We start from the raw sequence: 24,201 nt of genomic DNA on the forward strand, positions 1-24,201 counted from the left end.
ATTCAGTATTCTATTTGCCAGAAAAATCTGTTGAAACTATTTTTGCACACAGCTTTGAAGACAGGTCTGCACGCATTGTCAGATTATAGTCAGGGTTGATTTACTCTATGATTACAGAGAAGCCAATCCATTTTGCGTAACGCTGAAAGCTACTTCACACTACAACACTTCCAGCCACTGCCCTCATTCATTAAGTGCACATTCTGAAAAAATTGCTCTCAAGCAAGTTCTGCAGGGATCTGGCTTACCATGTGGTTGGTGCTTTCTGGTTTCCTGCTGCCAAAATGCAGTTAGACATCTCAAATAGACCTGACGATTTTTCAGTGCCATCCTAGGATGTCATTGCTTCAGTTGCCACAGGGCAGGATGAATCTTGGCTTTGCTGAAGTCAACAGAAGACTTCACTAGGTCAAGATACCATACAGGTGTAAACAGCTGGTTAAATTATGACTGGCCTTCAAAACAGTAGCTTATTCCGTAACATTCTGTGGTGTTCTATCCACAACAAATTATAGCAAATAGTTTCAAATTAAAGTCCACTTCAAGAATAAAGAAACTACAAAAATGGAAGTTCAGTCTTTATTTTATTAAAACAAGATTTGTTCTGCTGATGGAATGAATAAATTCATAACTGCAAAACTTAAACAAGGAACAAAACCTTTGTTTCTGGGCATGCTCAGACCTATGCTACTACAGTCTTCTGAAAAAGATTATTGCGAATGCTGTCATTCATAGCAGATAAATGATTAAAGACAAAAACTCTGGGATTTTAATTGCATTAGTAAGTGAGATACATTTTACTTTTCTTATCTGTCCCAAAACATCAATAGTTGAAATACTGTTTTACTTCCACAGTAAGTACGAATTCAGATTACTCCATTCTCAGGCAAAGTTACCCTAGGGGAAAGAGAAAGACGACTGCTAAAGAAATCAAGAAACATCATCCCACTCCTCACACTACTCGGTGAAGGAAGCGGACTCCCAAACACAGGAGCATAAACCAGCTTGCCCTCAACACTTCAGATCAGGACACCATCCACTCCTGTTACCTGTCACTGATTTAATTCCAAACAGAATATCCTGTCCTGTAAATTAGCATTTCGCAACATTAAAAAAAAAAATGATCCAAATATTCGACTGAGGAAAAGCATGGAAACAATAAATCTGAAATTAAATAAGATGAGGATACAAAGAACAAGCATCCGGCAACAGCACTGGACAAGTTTGTAGTTTCACTGTATTCTTATAAACTCACATTGTGTCAAATGACCACGGACAGTTGAGACAAAGAAGCAGATAAAAACATTACAGCATCAAACAAGAGTACTGCAAAATACACTACCAATTACAAGAACATGAAAACCACAAAAAAAACATTATTGTCATTTGGGCACAAATTTAGCATGAAACTTAAACACAACTTCAGATTAAGTCATAGTCTCATTGTAAGTACAACTAAACACCTCATTTTATCTGAGTCCCAGAAAGGAGCACTTTCACACTACAATTACAAGAACATTGGATGCAAACTTGAAAGCAAAAACTCCTATCAGAAAAAGAACTGAAGAACCACTAGGTGCAAGCATCAGATACCCAAAGTTTTGGGCACTTGCTATTCTACGTTTGGTTAGCACCTGGCATACGTACAGGTCACTCTCAAGGTTCACAATACAAGTGAATACTAAAAAGTCAAGCTGCTTAGAATGAGGTTGTGTTAAAAGGCTGAGTACTTTGTGAGGGGAGAGGCTTTTTTTAAATTATGAAATGTATAAAAAAACCCGTAAGTATGAACTTGCAGAAGGTCAAAATTACATATGCACAGAAGAAACTATTTTTCTCAAGTATTATATCATGCATCTAACTGCTGCCAATTAGATTCAAAAAAGCATGACTTTCCTCCTTTTCAATCGTTTTCTTGCTTCTCTACATTAAGATATGCAAACATTTGTCCACTAATGTTTAAAACCAAAAATATCAAACAAACAAAAAAAAATCCTACTACCCCAAACCAACCAACCCCTCCTATCAATTTCAGGAGAAAGTGCTTCAGCTCTAAAGTTTTCAATTAGCGTAGGCTTCATAATCATGTTTCAAAGTTTCAGTCATGCTCCTAATGAAACAATGTACTATTCAATAAAGACAGCAGAATCTGCATTATTTATCTAATAGAAACCAGTTTGACTAATTCCCCAAGACCCCAGAAAACATCTCTTTTCTCCTTCATGCACATGACATTTTGAGCGTGTCTGCAATTTTTTTATGCTTGGCAGATATCTTCATCAATTATCTTTTCAAAGCAGTTTCTAGTTACTTCTTATATCACAATCTTCCCTTTTTTCCTAGTAGTCACTGAGCATGCACAGAAGAGATTTCTAAACAGCCAGTGAGGCAGAGAACAACATCCAAGCTTACACTGTCTTATTTTGACGCTGTCAACCACAGAAATGTTTCCAGACTTGCACCCCAAGTCTTATTCTTCTAAAAAACTGTTAAATTTTTAATTTATTTATTTAATTATTAGGAAAATATATAGCTACTTACACTTTTTATTTAAATATAATACATTTTTCTATTTAAAAAAACACCCTGACAAGGAGGTGTATTATTGGGGGAGGGGGTGGGAGGGGGGAAGACATTACAGGCTAAAAATATTAGTCATTCTATAGTCCTCAAGATACTTTTATTACTCAAGGTTTCAAGGAAGTTATGTGCTGGAGAAACACAAGCTTGCAATGAATGAGTATGGAGAACAGTATTTTTGGCTATAAACAAATATGCATTAGTGATCTTAAAAGTACAATGTGCATTAAACCTTACTCACACACAAAATTCATGCTCTTTGTGTACAATATTGTGAAAAATAAGATAGAAGAAGTTAGATAGGAAAACATTCTTGTATCATAAAAATATGTTGGAATGGGACTTATCTATAGAGTTAATTTAAAGCTTTGCTTTAAAACAAACTTTATATAAAAAATCTTTTTTGTTTTATCTAAAAATTAGCCTTTCTATAAAAACCATTCCTTTAAAACTTTGCTGTGAAAAAAACCCAGTTTTATATTAGACAAAATATTATAGAGGCACAATTAGTTAAGAGGGCAATAAGAAATCATGTTATAACACTTCATTTTCCAGTGACTTGCAATACAGTCATGATTATGTGTCCACTGACAACCATAGGAAAATTTATCCACAGAAATCAACTTTTATTTAAAAAATAAAATAAATATTAAAAAAATATATCTGTCAGACCATATTTGACTTGTAAAGGAACTTAGTTTCCAGGTGGCTTTAGTACACGCATATCTTTTATTTATCCTGGGAAATATGCACATAAATTTAAAAAATCCCAAAAATATTTTTTGAACAGGTGGTTTATGATGACAGCTTTTATATTTATTTCAGATACTGTATATTAAAATAAAACATTTCAAAGTCCACCTTTATCTCAATCCAAACCAGTAGTCTTGTCACTCTAGAAAATGAATCAAGAATGATTTTGGTTTTTCAGGGGAAATTGCACAGATGTGTTCCATGGCAGAGAGAGCAGGGTCTGGTCTTTTCTATGTTTTTCTTGTGTTCTGAAAGACACATTGTACAACTCCGGAATTTACAAAGGCCTTTAAGGTAACACAGATTATAGAATATACCAAACTGCAGATTCACAAACCAGAGCCCTGACTATGATGACATTTAACTATATGCTTAACTTCATACAAATCAACAATTAACCTTCAATCTTGAAGCACAGGAATATCTGCAAGACTGGGGATTTGTGTCTCCTAAACACATTAAATAAGCTGTCATCATAATAACTATTAAAAAAAAGAAAAAACTAAATCAAAACCCTATGGTCCTTTTTGCCATAAAAATCATAATAGAGCATCAGTGGCCAAACATGAATCACTACGGGATATTAATTTTAATTCAACTAAATATTTTAAACAGATATTTAAATATCTGTTTAAACAGATATTTGAACTCTAATACATTTAGATAGATGCTGCTTTAGGTTTATTTAAATATTTTACTGAAAGTTTGAAAAGAAAGTTTCAAATATAGTACATAAAAATGTAACCAACAGTACACCCAATTAAAATAAAAAAGGACAGAAACTCCAAATTGAGGTTGACATTCTAGAACAACTCACTGCTACTTGTTTGCATTATAGGTTTTCTACCCCCATGCTAAGGATGTGAAACTCACCTAAAAACTTAATCAATAAGCTATTTTAAAAAAAAACCCAAACCACAAAACAAAACAAAAAACCCCAAACCCACAATCCAAACCCTAAGCCTGTATTTCTTTTGGAATTTGAGATTTCAGTTTAGCCACCACCATTTGAACAGTGCCCTAGAGAGACGCGTTTCCTTACCAGCGTGGTCCGTTATTGCTTGATGAGAGCCCACAGTGACTTTGTGTCCAAAATAACTGCTTTGGACATGGTCTCAGGAAAAAAGTCAATATAAAAACATGTACAATTATATTCCATTTCAAGAAAGCACTGAACTGATCTGAATTGTATCATACTGTATCAATTTTAATGCCACTTCATAGGCAAATATATATTATGTGTCAAAGGAGGTGTGCATATACACAAACACAAAATACACACACAGAATTCAGCCAGTCCAGATCAATGTATCTTCATTTAATTTCTAGCATAACAACCAAGTCATTTTTTGCACTTTAGAATTATGTGGAAAAATGAGAATAGGCACAATTAATTAATACAGCTTCTAGTTTACCTTATTATAGTGCACTATTACGCACTAATACCATGAAAACAATATGATACTATTCAAGCTTATTTTTCTGATGTACAGGTGAAGTCTAGTAAATACGACTTTAAGTGCTTTTTAACTCAAACGCACAACCTCTGCAGCTTTACACAGTAGAACAGTGCAACACATTATGTCCCATATTCCAGGAACAAGAGCAGAGTTTACAGTTGTACTTGTTTCACATTAGACTGGCTTTGCACTTTCTGCAGCTCTAGCACTTCAACAGCTTCGTCTATGACCTCCTTTTGTTCCCTTTCCTTTTCCTCAATCTTTTTCCAGGTGCTGGCTATAAAAACAAAAAAATCTTTTGGTAGCTAGCTGTCACCTGGTAGAACAAGACAGTTTCGAATTAACGGTACAGCAGTTCTTCTAGAGGGTCGGTTCACAGTGCTAGGGTGACCCCGATCTCCACTCACTTCCCAATTCCTGACTTTGGAAGAAGTTTGCTCTGGCTTCTTGGGAAAAGATTCCGATGTGACCTTCTGCCTCTTTTCAGGAATCCCTGTGACAACTGTTGAGTTCAGAAAGGTCCTTTTTGGTTTCCTCCTCACCTTTAATTTTTTAGCATCAGGCTTTTCTTTCTTAGGGTGCTTTCCCACTGTAGTTTTCCTTGTCTGGCACCTATGGATGGAGAAAGCAGAAGATTTCTGGGCATGAGGATGAAGTTTCCTTCTTATCCCCTCTTTTTGCTGTTTTTTACTTCTGGAAGTTTGTTTGCCTGTAGTTACTCTGTTTCGTCTCCTCCCAACAGTACGTCTGACAGACACAGGCCCTCCTGCAGACTTTCTGGAAAAAACTGGTTCTTTATTAGTGCTTTCTTTTCTCTTCCATATTGCCTTTGGATTCTCCCTCTCTAACCGCTCGTTCCTGACGGATGTCAGAGGAGTTTTGGTAACTCTGCTGTTAAATGGAGTTAATCTACAATCTCCTTCTATAGCAGACTGGTGAGAGTTCAAAGGTGAAATAATCAGATGTTTAAAAGACTTCTCAGAGTGGCCAGATACCAGACAATCTGTTCTTTCTGTGGAAACAGAAGATCCATCTGCCTTTTGACTTGAGGCTGCGTCGTTCCCTTTACCTGGATCTGGCAGGAAAGATGCTGAAGATGAACTATAGAAGTCTGACCAATTGAGTGACTTTGATGGTGTGCTTTCTCTCTGTGCATCGGTTAGTTTCCTCATGTTTGCATCAAAGCTGAGACTCCTGAAAAGCTGTCGAACGTGGGAGGGCTTTTTGGCCTTTTCTCCAACTACACTCTTTGGAGGCATTTTCAGAATTCGATTTGTCAGTGGGTCATAATACTTTAAAGAACATTGTTTGTATTTATACCTTACAGAGTCCTTGCTTTCTGCAGAGTTATAATTTTTCCTCATTTTGAGAGTATCTGAAGGTTTACCTTTACACTGTTTTATCTCTGGGCATGACAGTACATACACCACTGTTTTCGGCTGTATAGGACTCATAATCTTGCTATAGGACTCAGGAAGTTTAAGGGCACATAGTCTGGTTTTCATGTTGGGAGTTTTTTCATTCTCCGGCCACACAATGCTTGCTTTCTGACCAGCTGGATCAGATTCCCTTCTAGACATTTTTCGTTTTGCTACAGGGTAGTTCAACAGACTTGTTTGGGTGCCATGGCTCACTTTAACCACCTGGCATCTTGAAGCCAGGCGCCACGTCCTTTTCCTAGGCATTTTATGAATTTGTGGGTTGCATAGTGTATCTGAGGCTAAAGATGGGTTATCAAAATCACAGCCACCACTTAAAGCATCATTAAATTCTGGCAATGCTTTAACTGGTGCACTTTCTCTTCTATTACCCTCAACGATATTGTTCTTTTTTTCATCCTTCTGCTTTTTTTTCTTCATTCTCTTCCCTGTACAGTTAGGTGAGGATTCACTGTCAAAGTAGCAGCGAAAACGACCTTCCCTGAAATCACGCACAAGTTCTTCAATTTTTATATCATCTTCATACATTATTTGAGACCACGTCTTTCCCACAAAAGAAGGAGGCACATGAGGCAGAGCTGGAAGAACCGGTTCTTCGGTATGAACTATGACATCCTGTTTCATTGCTTCTATTTTCTTTACCGACTCACTTTTTAAAACAGAAGAGAGCTGTGTTCCATAGTCTTTATCTTGCAAACTTATTTGGACTTCTTTTAGGAATTCTATATCTTTTACAGCTACCTTGGGTAAGTCTGATCCTGCCTGAATAGGTGCATCACAGTCAAAACTCATTTCAGAACCCTCTAAATGAGTGTGGTCCAGAAGTGATGAAAAAGTTAAACTGGGGTTATTGTCTTCTTTGAAATAAGTTTCTTCAGAGGTAGTTCCATGGCAGTATTTCAAAATTACATCTTCAATAGTTTCATCCACTGAACTTTCATCACCTCTGTTTGTCTTCACGTTTTTGCATTTTGCTAGTTGTGGGGATGTCCCAAGATCTAGGGAGCTGCTGATACCCACAGTATCCCTGAGATGGAAATCAGATGCCAAAGTTTCATCCTGAGTTCGTAAACCATCTCGTTTTGAGAGAGATTGACCTGAGGTAATACGTAAAGAATTGCTGTGGCTGCACATAAGATTCTGATGAGAAGCCGAAGGGCATTTTGGGTGAACTGGTGCCGGGGCAGGATTCAAGCATGGGTTCAGTGACACATCACTACTGCATACCTCCATTTCTGTTTTAGCACATACACTATGCGGAACCAGATTTGATGCTGCCAAATTCCTAACATTTTTTCCTGGTTTAGGATTAACAGAAGTATGGATTACAGGACTGACAGAAAAACACTGAGGTGCAGGGCTCACAGCAGTAAGCTGCCCTTCATGGCTATGACTTGCAATTTGAGCATCTTTCAGGGTATCCCACTTCTCATCGCTACAAATGCCCATAGACTGCTGGGATATTCTTATAACATGTTCCTGCCCTCTTTCTAGTTTTTGAATAAATGCTTGCATTACATAAGTTTTCTTCGCACCCTCATGAGACTGACATGGAGCAGAAGAGTGTATTTCACCAACAGACTCCTGGTCTTTGCGGGAAATATCCTGTCTGACTCTGTTCCTCCTTTTCTCCGCCTCTTCTGGGGACAGGCAAGCAATCCTAGCAGCCTCTGGAGTGACAGGGAGTGGCATGTCATCATATGTAGGTCTAAAGGGGAGGAGAGAAAAAGAAAAAAACCCACATAAATACTGAAAGTATGTTGAAGATTTTTCAAACAATAGTGTTCTGTTTTGGGGGTGGGGGGTGTGTGTTGTTTTTATTTTAAAAAAAAAGAGTAATTACCTAGAGCACATCACACCTAATGAACAAACTCAAGCTACCAGCTTTGCTACTTTAACAAAGGTATTCCACTTGGCAGGGGGGAGCAGGGAAAAAAGCCACAGATGGAACGGCGAGCACTCCACAAAGCTAAAGATAACAATTCAGGCATTAGTCAGATACCCTCTTCATGTAACCAGCCATCAAGAATGGCCAAACACACATTACAATCATTTTATAAATACAGCAAAGCAAGAAAAAGTAAAGGCATTTCCTTTGTTTGAGGTTGTGAGCTTATAAAGAGGTTATTTCACTGGTAAAGATATCATTAATTAATATTGAACTTTTGCAGAGAAATGGAACATTATAATACGGCACAGTATAAAAATACTATTGAGTGTAAATGTCCCTTCCCCTACAAAACGTAGCTGCCCGACAGGAACTCAGCATATGTTGCCAAGGAATTCCATGCTTACTGTTTCTCACAGACATACCACAGCTTCCAAATCACTTCTATAACACGCCAAGTTATGATTGTTCAGCCTCACTGTGATAACAGCAGATTTTTATATATTCTGTAACTGGCAGTTTTGTCTTTAGGACTGCCTCAAATACAAGTGTTTAAGTCTTACAGAATTAACAGAACAGACAGATATGGACTATTTCTCTGATGCAACACAGGCTTCAATGTGTAACAGCCGGGGAAATCCAATGAAAATAGTTTTTAAAAAAGTAAAATATAACAGAAGAGAGAATTTTGTGTTTCATTTGAAAAGTTATAACCAGACCTTGCAAGATCCAAATGGATGTTTACTTTAATACAAGGCAGACAGCCATGCACCTCTTATGGTGCATTCATCTGCTAACAGAAGTATTGTGAATAAATTTTATTGTACAGCAATTTCCTAATTATAAACATTTAACTTGCACGTTTATTGAACATTAAAAATCAATTAATGTTGTGGTTTAACCCACCAGATAGCTAAACACCATGCAGCCAGTCACTCCCTCCCCTCCCAGTAGGATGGGAGAGAGAATTGGGGGCAGGGGGGGGAGTACAATTTGTGGGTTGAGATAAAGACAATTTAATAGGACAGAAAAGGAAAGGAAAACAATAATTAGAATACACAAAGAAGCAACACACAATGAAGTTGCTTGCCACCCGCCAACTGATGCCTAGCTAGCTCCCAAGCAGCGGCCCCCAACCAGCTTTCCCCCTAGTTTATGTACCGAGCATGATGTCATATGGTAAAGAACATCCCTTTGGCCAGTTTGGGTCAGCTGCCCTGGCTGTGTCTCCTCCCAGCTTCTTGTGCCCCCAGCTTATACTTGCTGGTACAACAGTATAAGAAACTTAGAAATTCTTGACCTAGTGTAAACACAGCTTAGCAACAACTAAAACGTCAGCATGTTATCAACATCATTCTCATCCTAAATCCAAAATACAGCACTACCAGCTACAATGAAGAGAATTAACTCTATCCCAGCCAAAACCAGGACAATTTGATACCAACCAAACTTGTAAGTATTTCTAACTAGCTTCTTCACACAAATGCAATCACAAAAGAACTTATCTGAATATAGCTATGTCTCATCCTTTTACTGAGAGATGACAGATAAAAGAAGAATTCTCAGCTTGGAAGAACTGTTTTATAGTTGAAAAAAAATTATATGGCCAGTGTTTTTTAAAAAAGAAAAATTATTTAAAACTGGCATTTGAACTCTACAGAGTTAAAAAGACACAGTCCAGAAAAACATACTTCATAGGATCACCACCAAAACAAACCAACCTCCCCAAACCCACCCACCCCCACAATAACTCATATTTGAAAGCACCTACTTCAAACCTCAGAACAGGGCTCAGTGATCGGGCTCATGATCCACCATTAGACTTCGTTCTCTCTCTCTGAGACACTAATAATCAAGAAAACAGTTTTCCAGCCAACTGCATACTCATTTCATCACCATTTAATCTCCAACCATGTTCTCCTTATATGTTTCTTATAAACCTCATGTAAGAACATGCCAAAAGCTGGACTTTTGAGAGATGGCATGATAGATGGAACATGACAGATGACACCAGGATGGATGATTCTCCTCTATTCACAAGGTCTGTTATCCTATCAAAGAAGGAAATTAGGATGGCCTGATGCAATTTTTCTTGACTAAATGAGCAGCAACCATTTACTCATCACTTTGTTGTCTTCTAAATTCTTATGAAGAGTTTGGTTATTCAGTTCTTGGGGAAATACTGCAATTTAAGCAAAGAAGTCTGTAAGCAGACCCTGTTCCCACCCCTCCCACTGACAACTGACAATTGTTACACTTGTTTTTCCCTCACTCCTCCTGAAACATCACACATTCCCCGTGGCCTCTCAAAAATAATTACTAACAGCACCCAGACTGCTTCAAAGAGCACCGACTATCATGAGTGCTGAAAACCCTGCTTACCTGGATCACTTGAAGAGAACTACAGAGCCACTAACAATCATAAGCACAACAACCTTTTATGCAAAATAGTATGGAAATGAAAGTTATCAGAAGACCAAGACCTACAAGGTATTTCACAGTGCAGGGACTTAAGCCCCATCCATCAAACAAAAAAAAAGCCTTCCAAGGAAACACAAAGGCAGTCCCATAAACATCCTGTAGATCAAAGTTGCCTCCAATCATTGAAACTCATAACAAAAATCACACTGGCTACATAAAAAGTGATAAAGCACTGCATGCTCTTCATACTGAAGTAACTTATACTTTACTTTGGCTATTAGGATATTATTCCTCATTCACTACAGTGACAAACATATCAAATATTGACTGCCAATACTTGATTTGAACTAATGGTGCAAGTTGTATTAACACACACACACGCCCCCTCAAAAAAAAGGTGTTTGTTATTACAGACTCACTACCTATGGTTCCACAGGTAAAGCCAAGTCCAGGTTTTTCTTGAGTCCAAACACTAAATGCTGAAAAATTCATGTTGCAGAATTTTACCTTTATTTAGGCCACCGTGCCTAAGTTGTTACAGTTTTACATAGTGTTCAAAAGCATGTACAAGACACACGCATGTTCCCCTATCCATAAAAATGGTGTGTGGGGGAAATGTGTATGTTAGGAGTGAAGTATGTGTGAATGCATATACCCTTACATATTGTAATAATACACAAATTAAGTGCAAGTAAGGAATCTAAAGAGGTAGCTGTCATGGCTCATGCATACCAGAAACGGGAATCTTGCAGAAGACATGGCTGTCTTGGTTAAAAGAAATAACAACCAAAACCTGACATAATTGAGATGCCAAACTATGTTTTCCTCCTTACTGTACAGGATGTTTAATTGATACCTGCCACAGGCCTTGATTTTATTCCTGGTAACACATATATTGAATACAATCACAGGCTGAAAGTCTGAAGAAAAATATGCCACAACAAAACTTCTATATTATAAATAATTACAGTTACAAAAGACTGGAAGGTAGTAAATACATTGCTAACATTTAAAAACAATGAAGTTATAGGTGGCGATACAGGAAGTTTCACAGCAACTAGAAGCTTTTAGAGCTGTACCTGGCAAGTGAGCTCAAGTAACAATTAATATAGAATAAAATAGCTGGAAGACTGCAAGATCTAGCCACCATCAAGGTTTCTCAGTAAGAAAAGTTGCCTCTCGCTTATCTCTGGACCATGTGTTAAGCAGTGATAAAGGAGGAGATAAATAAAAAAAGACTTATCACTTTGATATGCAAAATGATTTCATCATCATGCAAAAGTCCCTGGGAGTCCATTAAAAAGCTAAACAATCACTGAGGGAGGAAAAAAAAATCCCAATCAAACACCAAGAACTGGTTGCTAATATCAGAAAGGAGGGTTGAAAAACCACTCATCATCACAACAAAAGATTGGAAGCAGAATGCTCTCCAGTCCAGACTTTCCCCTTTCAAAATTTTTAAAAGGTAAAGTATTAACATTTCAAACAAGGAAATGCTAAAAGGATCCTCTGAATAATTTTACTAAAGGAACACAATAGGGATGTTCAGTCAAATTTTGATAAACCAGGGATAAAACTTAGCACACACTTCTCATGATGCTAACAAGCCACCTGATTCACCAACAGCAGTATACAACTCCTCCCTGTCTAAGATGCATTATTTTAAAAGAAAGGTAATAAAATTTTATGACACAACCTGCAATATTCCTCATGTACTCCAAAAATACAACATTTTCCTTAAATGTGTGTCACCTTTTAAAATACAGTGGAATTCTGGTTATCCAAGAAAAGGGGACAGAATTCAGAGTACAGACAAGGGTTATAGGACTGACTAAGCAAAAGGAGAAACCCCATATAACGAAACCTTTTTTTAAAGAAGAGGATTATTTCTATTATCATATGAATGCAATGCAATCAAATACATCAGATGACAATGCCTGTCTGCTCAGCTGCTGTTCCCTACTGCTGCACGCATTCTTGTCCACCCAAGCTCTGAGACAAAGCACCTTTGTTCAAACTTCAAAAATCTTACAGATCAGAATTAGACCTAAAGAGAAGGCAAAAGGCAGTAGAAAAAAAAAAAATCTTCTAACTGTCTTGCTTGAGTTCTTCCACCTTTTCATGAAATATCTGGCATCTGGATACTGCTGGAAGACTGAATATAGTACTAAATTGATTCTAGTATGCATAAACTATAGCAAAATTCTAGGCTTCCAGCTCACTTAACAGTTTATATTCAATTTTCAAAAATTATTTATAAGCAAACATCTCCAGGGTAGAGGGAACTACAGGTTCCATACAGTTAGGAACTTCTGACAGTTTTGCTACAAATTACCCCTCAAAAGCAGAGTGAAGATTTACTCCCTTAAATAGTCAATATTACTTCCTTATGCAAAAAAACCTTCTACACCAAGACTCTGGAGGAAGGAATGATTTATTGATTTGCGATTTTTTTTTAACTGGGGGAGGGGCAGAACACCAATATTCTTTGAAATTCAGTATAAATCAAAGCTCTGAATAATTCTTTCCTTTTTCCACATCACTACTAGGTATACTGGTTCTGCAAAACAAGTCAAGTCTCACAAATATATCTATGTTCCTTTTAAATGACACTTAAGATTCCTTGTGTAAATTCAGCTTAATAGTATAAATGTGTATTTAAGAACTGCATGAAACTTTATCAATCCAAGTGTTTTCATATAAGAAAAAAAAGATAATCCAATTCTTACCTCAGACATCAGTTAAGAAGATGACTCTTCTTCACTCATTTTTCAGAGCAGCATCGCAACTTAAATCTAATCACACTTTCTTTTCCATCTTTGCTTTTCTTCCTGCACTCTGTCTAGATGTAGGATTACTCATTCCTCTTCTCCCTCAACCTTCATCTAAATTTTTTACATTATTTTCCTTATTCCATTCTTCCAACAACTTAGAGGAACGCAGGTAGCTTGTTTTTCCTAGTTAGTAGGTTTTGTTCACCAAAGGAATAACCTTGTATTGGTGACACCTCATTTTTCCTTTAGGTGTTGCCTCAAAGTGAATCCTGTATTTTCCCCGTGGCAAAAAAATTGTGGATGTTCTTAAACTGGAAGGGTTAAATTTATTTATTTAAGATGGAAGGCTCAGTTTACTCATTTATTTATACTGGTGATGTATACATGTCCTGAACTAATTTGTCATGGACATGCCTATTAGCTTTTTCTGTCACATCCCTGACAATATCAATATGGCTGCCTTCACACAAAATACCCTTCTAACTTGTTTGTCAGATCTATAGCAGAGTTCTGTATCAAGATACACTGTACTGGGTTCAGAGTGGGGTTTTTTGTCTATCTTGCAGAACATTACAAACTAGGAATGAGAATTAATTGATTTCCCTCCATCTACAGAGAAGTTACACACTGATCCTCTTACCCCTCTTAAACATGCACATGAAAAATAAAAGCTTCAAAATCTGAGCATATGAATTGGCCAATTAACGCAATTCATGTAAGTATTAACTGAATGTGTGAACTGCAAGGATAATGAAAAAATAAACATAAATATTCACCTGACATTATCCACAAACACCAAACTAAAATGATGAACTCTTTAAAAATGTACCGTAAAATATGCTAAATATACACATAAAGCTGAGAACTATAAGAATTATAATTATATATGTAAACCCCAAATTATAATAATTAATAAATGCATGTCAGACTATACAGTCTGTCACTATACCTGCTGACCCATATATTCCTTCTTTTTTCAGGTCTTCACATTTAATTGCTATCAATAGTGTATCAAATTCTTAAGTAGCAACACAAAGTTTAAAAGTGCAGAAACAACACAAAAGCAATATACTTGGACAATGTTTATACAAATGCACTTCTTTCTAAATTGTCTTCAATGTGAAAGTTTCACTTCAAGTGGGCAAAAAGTACTGCTCAGCAGCAGAACAGAAATACGAACTCATAATACATGCATTCTACCAGCACATACTTAAAACAAACAAACAAACAAGCCAGTTGTATTATACCTGTTGTCATGGTATCTGTGGGGATGATGCTGTAAAACATCCTGCAGGAAACGCTCCATCAAGCTACTAGTACCCATACGATTCCTACAGTAAGTGGTAAAATGTCTGTGCTGGGAGCTGAATATATGCTGGTGAAAGATAAAACAGATGACTACTTTAATACTATTGTTAACACACTAGCCTGTTCCTAAAAATTACTTGCCAGGTTAAATGTTACACTGTTGCCCAGGTTAAACATTACACTGTTGCTACAAAAATATTTAAATAAAAAGAAATCTTTACCTTTTCTACCTTAAGGCCTTGATTCAATGAGATTTTTAAGCATGCTTAGGGAGTCTCAAATAATACTGCAATGTATTGAAACGTTCTGACTTGGACCCAAATTAGCAGCTCTGACAGCTGCTCACAAATTTAACTAGTACAAATACTCTCACAAATCTCACAGCTGCTCACAAGTCTCGTGTAACTAGTATAAATAGTCTAAATTATCTACAACTGACTATTAAAACACTCTTGAACTTCGTATGAGTAAACATCCTGTAATCCACTTGAAATAAGGAGAATTTTCCTAAGCACAGAAGATTAAACAGGCTTATACTTTCTAATTAAAAAAGTATAAAAGACAGGAGACACAAAGAGCTAAAGAACAGAAAAGAAAACAGTTGCTGAAATGTCTTCAGCCTTGATATCTAACATATTAACCCTAATACTTTACAATATATACAGATCTTGGGATTACAGCCACAGCAATAAACCCAATGGATGCAACGCACAGTAGTGTGCCACTTCAGAAAAGCAGACTGCAGTAGCCAGGCCACTCCACCAGCACATTTTTAACAGGTAACAGATACAAAGGGTATCTTCTTCACAGTGCATACATTGTGCAATTCACAAATTATTTGTCATTCAGTATTAGCGTAGAGACTGGTAATTTATAAGCTGATAAAGCCTTTTGGTACTCCTTGCTATCTGTTGCTTAATTATGCAGAAACCTTCTCACCTGTTCCAGATTACTGTAGTGTACATGGCAACAGCTGCAGTATCCTTGTCTATTTTGCACAGTGGATACTCCAGGCCAAGGATGTTCTTGATCTCTTGTGTGTAAACTGAAAGAATCAGGTAGTATTACCAAGACATGCTGGGCTGTTTAATTCATGTTCTTAACATAGAAACTCTAAATACCTATCCTACTATTGAGCTAGAACAAACTTGGAAGATAAACATTTCTATTTCAGAATTGTAATGGCAAGTAGGATTACATATTTTAAAGTATTCCCAAGCAAATTTTACTAAAGAAAATTTTTCTTAAATGCAGAACAAAGGATAACTGGTTGAAGGCAAAGCTAACACAAATGCTGACTTCAGTTGGCTGACATCTGAAGTGAATTTTCTTTCCAGAAAAAGCAATGTCATCTTTCATTCTTCTGATTTTTAGTATTTTGAAATAAAATAAATAGATCAAAGACAAAGAAATATTGACACCTACACATTAGTTTTGGGCACCGCGATGCACCTTCCCCACAGTTTTTAATAATACGCGGGTACAAGATGAAAAGAATCTCCATCATACACTTGATCTACATTGCATCACTGTCACCCATGACACAAGATAACAAATAATGTTGAAGAACAGATTCTTTCTGGTTTACTTTGTATAGACAGTAAGCTAGATGCTGGTTAGATCATGGCCTAACTTACCTGCAATTGCTGTCCTGTCGTAGAGAGCCTTCAACACCATGTCTGTGGATTCCTAGAGGAAAAACCAAAAAGACCACAACAGATTATCAAAGAGATGGAATAGAGTTTTACCTGCAATTAGTTACTTCTTACATTGCATTTGTCAAAACTACTACTCTAAAGGAACATAAAAAGTTTAGTAAGTTCAAGAATGCAGGTAGAGATCCTTTTGTCCTCAAAGTTCCTCTAAGAGCTTCATGAAATAAGATTTACTCTTCCACAGTTGAGGTGGGTGGGAATTTTTTCTGCTGATTTGTCTGGGATCAAGACTAGGAAATCTACATTTATACTGCTACATACGCAATCACTGAGCTAAAATGCAGCATATCTTAAACTGCTTATTACAGGACAAGAAAATCACACCCACATTGAAACTTCACAGATGATTCGGAAGTCACTTCTTTCATCTAAGCTCTGTAATGAAATTTAGGAAATCAAAGCATGCAATTCAAACTACAAGGTGAACTAATGCTTGTAGTGTTACTTTTAAAAAAATCGTAACTGCAACAAAAGTATCTACTTTAAACTTCTCACCTTGTGCTGAAGAAGCAGAAGCTTCATCAGACGGTTTAATTCTGTCAAACATCTGTAAGAAAAAATAACTGAGAGGAAAAAAACCCAAACCCACAGAAAAGCCCATCTTCGAGCTCATCTTTCAGTCCAAGCCCCAAGCTGTTCACAAGCATCATATTGTTTCAGCTATAGACCAAGACTTGACTTAAATGAAGCTGCATTTTAAAAATAAATTTCTGCATTACCAGGTTACCTAATACTATATTTAATGATGTGTGTTAGCTTTGGTAGAAGGGACTAATTTCTGATCTAATTAACTAAGTCAAATACTATGCTTACAAATACAGCTTAGGCTATGTTAGGTTATTAAGCAATAACCTTGTCAAATTAATTTAATTACTTCATTTCCTAAGTTGCCTTTACAATAAAGATGAAAGATCTATGCTAATAAAACTCTACAAGACCTAGATTACACAAAATAATTATCCATGCTGGGAAAATAATCCTTATTGCTCAAAAGACCTGCAAACCAGTATTAAATCCCACATTTTTTAACTAAAATATGCCTGCAGCAACATGCAGTTACACGCTTTAGGGTGCCCAAACACAAAGGGCTTCCAAGTTTCACACAGTCCTTTTACGTTATGGAACGGAAGCATAAAATGAGCTTTCTAGTACAGACCTTAGAGTCATCAGTCTTCTTCATCCACCAAAGTTGACTCCAGACTAGCAAACAATAAATGTCAAACAGGAGGCCATCTGCAGTGCAGGACACTTATCTTTTCTCATCCCATCTGCAACAACAAAGTTAAAGAACTTTTAAAAATAGAGTTAATAATGCATGTTTTTCATGCCTTAAGGCATGTAAATTTTTATGTACCACTTTGCAAACATGTCAGTCAATAAAATGGACAAATCCCTTTTTGAAGTCTGCAGTACATCCTTCTTTTTTATTATGGAAATGGTTTTGATAACTGTTCCTTCTGGAATAATTTTGTTCCTTCTTTCTTCCTCATAGTCCCTATGTACTAAATTTCATCGACATTTTGAATGCTGGCATTCATGAAATTAAGTATATGAGTACATTAACAGGAAACAAATTCCTCAATATTAACCAAATTGAAAAGAATCTATTTTGAGCATCACTCATAAACCTGATCAGAAGAAGTTTTATTTTACTCATGTTACATAAACTAGTTAGATATTGAAATAATACACTAACTGGAAATTTCACAAGAGGTTGGATGTTCAAAGCATTTCATAAATTAATCACTCAATGAAGTACTATCACTAGTATTACAGACAGGAAAACAGAAAGACCACAATAATTTGCACACTCACTGTCACAAGCGTCACAGTGAAAGTTCAACATCCTGTCTCAAAACTTAGAGCTTAGCAATTCTTAGGTCTGCTCTTGGCTTACGATTTATGCAATTCTGGGATAACAAACTTAAAAGTTTCAAATCAACCACTTGTACTTTTTATCCTTTATAAACTGTTTTTATAAGAATCTTTCCTTCCCTTCTCCTCCCCTGTTCTCAAATACGTAGAAAAGATGGTCCCCTACGACGCTACATACCATGCGGCTTGACAGATGTGTGTTTTGTTGTTTGTTTTCTTTAAAGTTGTTTTGCTCTTTCCCTGACTATGCACTCTCTACTCATTAGAGAATAGCAGGGCTGTTACAGCAGTTATAGTCAGTAAGAGTATCTTAATATCTCAACTGAGAAAAACCCAAATCGAACCCCAAAAAACAAACCAAAGAAAAAAAACAACAAACTTCCCAACCAAAACACCACTGATTCTCCTTCCTAGAGTGCAACAATTTGATATACAAATTACTTTTAAAAAGAGAGAGAAAAAAAGAAATACGTAAATATCTCTAGTGAAAAACAAGAAACAATTTGAAAAACAGGATGTTAGTTAAATCCTTACAAACAATTAACAGAACATGGCCTTGGGAAAAGGAATAGCCATCAATACATCAAGCTGAGAAGTAACAAGATAAGCCCAAGGAAAACCAAATGGGTAATGAGACTAAACAGAAAATTACTTGAACTATGTGTGAACTACCCTAACTAGCATACTAAAAGACCCATCCTCAGCAAAGAGAGCCCCCTACCAACAAAATCTCCTCCTCACAGAACATGCATGGTACAAAAAACCTAATTGCCATACCTTTAAATGGAGACAAGGCTTGTAAGAACCAATGAAAATTAAGTGTGACTAAATGAAATGCAACTGTAAACAACTGTTCAAAGTGTATAAAAATTTTACCACGTGCTAGCTTTGTGGAATTACCACTTAGCACCCATCTCTGTGCAGACATGCAGTAAAAAATGTCTCAACTCTGTGTGTGGATCTGCTCTTGCACGCTGTGGTGGGCTGACCCTGGCTGAACACCAGGTGCCGACCAAAGCCACTCTATCACTCCCCTCCTCAACTGCACAGGGGAGAGAAAAACTCGTGGTCAAGATAAGGACAGGGAGATCACTCAGCAATTACCATCATGGGCAAAACAGACTCAACCTGGGGGAAATAAGTTTAATTTATTACCTATAATTATATTATATATATTATATAATTATTCAAATCAGAATAACCTAATGAGAACTAAAACCAAAACTGAAAACACTTTCCCCCCCACCCCTCCTTTCTTTCTGGGCTCAACTTCACTCCTGAATTCTCTACATCCTCCCCCCCTTGAGTGATGCAGAAGGATAAGGAATGGGGGTTGCAGTCAGATCATCTCACTTTGTCTCCACTGCTCCTTCCTCCCCACACTCTTTCCCTGCTCCAGCATAGGGTCCTTTCCTACAAGGACAGTTGTCCGTGAACGTCTCCAACATGAGTCCTTCCCACAGGCTGCAGTTTTTCATGAACTGCTCCAACATGCGTCCCTTCCATGGGGTCACAAGTCAGGCCAACAAACCTGCTCCAGCCTGGGCTCCTCTCCCCATGGGCGCAAGGGTCCTACCAGGAGCCTGCTCCAGCGTGGGCTTCCCATGGGATCACAGCCTACTTCAGGCATCCACCAGCTCCAGCACAGGGTCCTCCCTGGGCTGCAGGGGGAGAGCCTGCCTCACCATGGTCTTCACCATGGGCTGCAGGGGAATCCCAGCTCCAGCATCTGGAGCACCTCCCTCCCTCCCCCTCCTTCTTCACTGACCTTGGTGTCTGCAGTGTTGTGGCTCTCACATATTCTCACTCCTCTCTTCTGCTGCAATTTGTTGCACAGATATTTTTTCCCCTCCTTCTTAAATAGATTATCCCAGAGACTCTGCCACCATCGCTGATGGGCTCAGCCTTAGGCAGTGGCAGGTCCTCTGGGAGCTGCTGGCAGTGGCTCCATCAGACAAAGGAGAAGTTTCTAGCAGCTTCTCACAGAAGCCACCTCTGTACCTCCCTCCCCAAACCCTGCCACACAAACTCAATACAATCACCCAGCTGTTCTTATAAACCTTCTCATCAGGCAACTAAGAAAAACTTTCTTGATAGTTCATCTGATCTGGGTCACCCTGTCATCCTATACACAGCTAGGACCGAAAACAGAGTGATTCATGAATGATGCTTTATGAAAAATAACTTGTTCCATACGCTCAAAGTTAACATACTGATTTTTTAAGGTCTTACCATACATATATATATATTCTTAAGATAAAGCTACAAATGTGGAGCGTGGTAAGAGCACAGCAACCACAGTGGAGGGTACCCCGTTGGCAGGGTGGTCAGACAGTGGTTCCACAGCCGGCAGGGTGGTCAGACAGCCGTGCACACACACCCCCAACAGCCCCAGCCCGGATAAAATCGCCTCAATAACCAAATATACAGCTTCATCTCAGGGACGCCAGGCAGTGGCAACTGCAATATGCTGGAGGATAACTACTACAACGGTTCATTACTTCCTTATTTCAAGGAATAATTTCAATGGCAGCGCTACCGGGAGTTCGCTCATCTGCAAGTACAATGCAGTAAGTTGCACCGCTCGGCTGAGACAAACTCATGCATATTTAAACTGGGCTAGGAGCATAGTAACTTTAAATAGGGCAGGACTATGAAAATAACTACACTGAATTATTCCAGCCTAGGTCTCTTCATTATCTTTGTACAGTTCGATGATATTCGATGGACCAGATTTTCTCACTGGAGAGGCGTGTTAGGCAAAACTTGTAAAAGCCTGGCTATCACTTAGTAACTGACAGAAAAACATCAGAAGATCCTTCAGAGATACTTACGTACAAAGCTGACAAGACAGGAAAGCCTATTCTCTCCATCTCAGCGTTTTATAAGAATACTAGTGTACAAGACAAAGGAAGAAAAAATCTGAACTCAAACTATATACAGCTTGCTTACCACCTGAAGTCAAGCTCAAACCACAGGCTAGTAACATAAAAGTAATGTGCCATGCGTCTTATTTATGTTGCCAAAATCTGTACAGCCTAACTGCAATCCTTACGTTATCAAAACGGAAGCTACAGCTATAAATTCACAAAGGATTTTTCAGTTATCCATGCAAAGCCTGCAAAACTCCAGTTAGTTAAGATACTTCCAAGTGTAAATATCTTAAACTGTACAATTACGAAAGTTGTATCTGTAAAAGCTTTAGCTTAAACATTCTACCACTGAAAAATCCTGTAAATTGTAACAAATGGATAAACAACTGGCTGCATATAGAAATGCTGGATTTACTACATGAGCTTTCTCTACCACCAATGCTTCCTTTTGGTTTTACCGAATTCCTCTGTGTACAGCTGCCAGAGGATGAAATGCCTCCGACAACTCTGTTTAACAAGAGAAATCCACGAAATGTACCCACTAAAAAAAAAAAAACAACAAACAAAACGACCAAACACGTGGTGCATTGTGATAGTATATAGAAGCGCCAAAGGCATCAAAGAAACTTCAGACAGCGCCTGTCACTCCTGCACGGCAACAAGTAAAATATAAATAAAAAGAGGCGAAAAGGCCAATCAAAACTGCGCCTGCAAAGACACCTCACGAGAGCCTCTGCCGGCCCGCCGCCCGGGAAGGCCTGCGCCGGGCAGACAGCGGGGAGACACGCGGGAAAACTCCCCCTCGAACGCAGTGACCCGCTTCCACCGGCTCGGCGCCAGCGGCGGGGCGCAGCTTGCCTCAGGCACCGCTCCTGCCGCTCGGCCCTCCGCCGCCACGGCCCTCCGCCGCCACGGCCGTGCCGCGCGTCCCGGCCTCCCCCGCGCCCCTTCTCACCGCCCAGCCGCCGCCGGCAGCCCCCGGCCCGCCGTTGGCCGAGGGCCTGCCGTCCCCCGCGGGCGCCCGCCCCTGCCGCAGGGGCTCCCCGCCGCGCAGCGGGCTGAGAGGGCGCTGGCGGCACTCACCGGCGTTACCGCTCGCCCGCCCCCCTGCCCGGCGCGGCGGCGCGCATCCCCGCAGCTCCCGACGCCCGGCTCCCTCCCCGGCGCCATCTCACCTCCATCACTTCCCCGTGAGCTCTTCCGTGCCGCGCTGAGGTCAGGGGACGCCGTCCTCGGCTTCCTGCTCCGGGTCGGGCCGCGCGGCGCGGCGGGGTGGGGGCTGCGCCGGGGGCGGGGTGTGCGCTTCCCGCCCGGCCCCGAGCGCCTGGGCGACCGGTGTCCCCTCCCCTCAGCGTCCCTCCTGCGCGCTCCCGTCCGGCGCCAGCCGCGTCCGCGCCGCCGGCTAAGGCGCCCTTGCCCCCGGCGCCCCGGGAGCCCCGGGCGCCCCGGGCGCCCCGGCCCCGCGAAGGGCGGCAGCGGGCCGCGGCGGCGGCCGCCTGAGGGAAGAGGGGCGCTGCGCGGCGCCGCCCTAGCGGCCCGGGCGCGTTCCCGCCCGCAGCGGTGCGGAGCCGTGGCTGCTGCGGCCGCGGTGCGGGGAGCCCGCTGCGGCGCACCGGGGGTTGCGGCAACCCGTCGGCTCCGGGCGGCTCTCACCAGTTTTATTTCAACAGCTGCGGTAGTTGTTTTCTCCTTCAAAACACTGTTTCGTATGCTTCAGAGCGGGCTATAGGGTTTACACTTTTTTCATTTTCTGCCATTAAATACAGCCTGGTTTTCGTGGTGTACCGTGTCCAGGTAGATTGTATCAGCAAGTAACGGGTCTTTGTCTGACGTTTTCGTTGAGTTAGTGCTGGACCTGCTTTTTCTCAGAAGTGGGTTAAGAATATGACCTTAGTTCAGGTTCTTTTTTCTTCCCAGTTACAGGGTTCTGAACGTTTATCTCATCTCCCGTGGGAAACCAGCTATTGCATACTTCTCATTATGCTGAAGGAGCAGGCTTTGTTTTTTAAGCGATCTGGGCAGCCACAAAGATAATCAACACCCTTATGTGTGAAGACAGGTGCAGCTACGGGCTTGGATTGTGCAATGAGAGAAAAAAAAAAAAAAAACAACATATCCTGAATGCAACATAACGCTGGAAACTTCAGCCAAGGCTGCTGTGAAAAGGCGCTGTTGTGTGATTAGGAAACCAGAGCTTACAAATGTCCACCCCTGCGGAACAGGCAACTGAGCACAAACCTCAAAGGGCGGAACAGCAGAAGCCTTTTCTTCAGCAGGGATGACCTTAGCTGCTGTTGAATTCCTTCGATACATGCATATATTTGAAGATGTTTTTATTGCCAAAAAATAAGTACTTAATACAGAACTGAGTTGCCTGGTGATATTTTGTTGCCTAGCGTAACACAGAACTTGGCGAAACTGGAACTCGTTAAAAAAAGAAAGAGTGGGGGAGAATACAACTTCTTAGTTTTTTACTTATGTATAGCATAACGTTTCAGTCTTTTAAGGCTGACAGGATCTCCTAATCATTCTACACACACTTGGCTACATTTATTTTGTTTGGAGATAACTGAGTAAGACAGGGGTTTAGTTGAGACATCCTGGCAAACACAAGGTTTCAATACAAGTATATGCAGGGGAATCAATCACTTCAGTTATGTGGAAACGATTTTTAAGTTCAGTGTCGAACAAGTGAAACCCTAGTTTTAGATGGAATCTTATGGGTAGGAGTGGAGATTTGTAAGCAGGAGTCATAAAATTTTGCAGGTGCAGTGTTTCTGTGGCGGTTTACATGCGTGAAAGCTCAGGCACATGCCCAAAATTATTGCATGTCAGCAGAGCTGTGTTGTTTAAATGGGTGGCAAACACACTTTGAAACACATTATCTCAAGCTAAAAGCGTTTACCTTTGTGGTGGTTTACAGCAGGCTTGGTGAGTTACAGTGGCTCAGCTAACCCTTCCTAACTTGCTGAAACAAAGTAAGCTCAGTTACATAGCTGAGGTACTGATGTTTCTTTTGCAGAATGGCTCATATAAAACAGAAGTACTTCTTAGTAAAAAGAAGGCTATAGACTCTTAATGCCATATAACTTGTCCTTGGAACGTTCCTGAATAT

General features: G+C 39.5%; 1 protein-coding gene across 6 annotated transcripts; it reads right to left on the minus strand.

Moving 5' to 3' along the window:
* Window positions 1–565: 565 nt before the first annotated feature.
* Window positions 566–22,392, minus strand: ZDBF2 (zinc finger DBF-type containing 2). 6 transcript variants are annotated; one of them, XM_080400120.1, is made up of 7 exons: window positions 22,262–22,392; window positions 17,495–17,606; window positions 16,834–16,885; window positions 16,261–16,312; window positions 15,563–15,668; window positions 14,563–14,690; window positions 566–7,940 (listed from the first exon to the last, which is right to left on the minus strand). In XM_080400120.1, the coding sequence occupies exons 2-7, from the start codon at window positions 17,516–17,518 to the stop codon at window positions 5,099–5,101; spliced, it is 3,204 nt and encodes a 1,067-aa protein (XP_080256246.1). In that variant the 5' UTR covers window positions 17,519–17,606; window positions 22,262–22,392; the 3' UTR covers window positions 566–5,098. The 6 variants fall into 6 exon arrangements, with proteins under 6 accessions (XP_080256246.1, XP_080256249.1, XP_080256247.1 ...); XM_080400123.1 differs by lacking the exon at window positions 22,262–22,392 and adding an exon at window positions 22,170–22,188; XM_080400121.1 differs by lacking the exon at window positions 22,262–22,392 and adding an exon at window positions 21,048–22,002.
* Between the last annotated feature and the right edge of the window lie 1,809 nt (window positions 22,393–24,201).

The sequence above is a fragment of the Falco punctatus genome, assembly GCF_963210335.1.
Source record: "Falco punctatus genome assembly, chromosome: 8".
Lineage (NCBI taxonomy): Eukaryota > Metazoa > Chordata > Aves > Falconiformes > Falconidae > Falco > Falco punctatus.

Coding starts and splice junctions, on each gene's coding strand:
- ZDBF2 (XM_080400120.1), bottom strand. CDS start 17,518: ATGAAGAAGACTGATGACTCTAAG. Junction 16,313..16,833: donor TTCTGCTTCTTCAGCACAAG/GTGAGAAGTTTA, acceptor TTTTTCCTCTAG/GAATCCACAGACATGGTGTT. Junction 14,691..15,562: donor ACTACAGTAATCTGGAACAG/GTGAGAAGGTTT, acceptor ATCTTTCACCAG/CATATATTCAGCTCCCAGCA.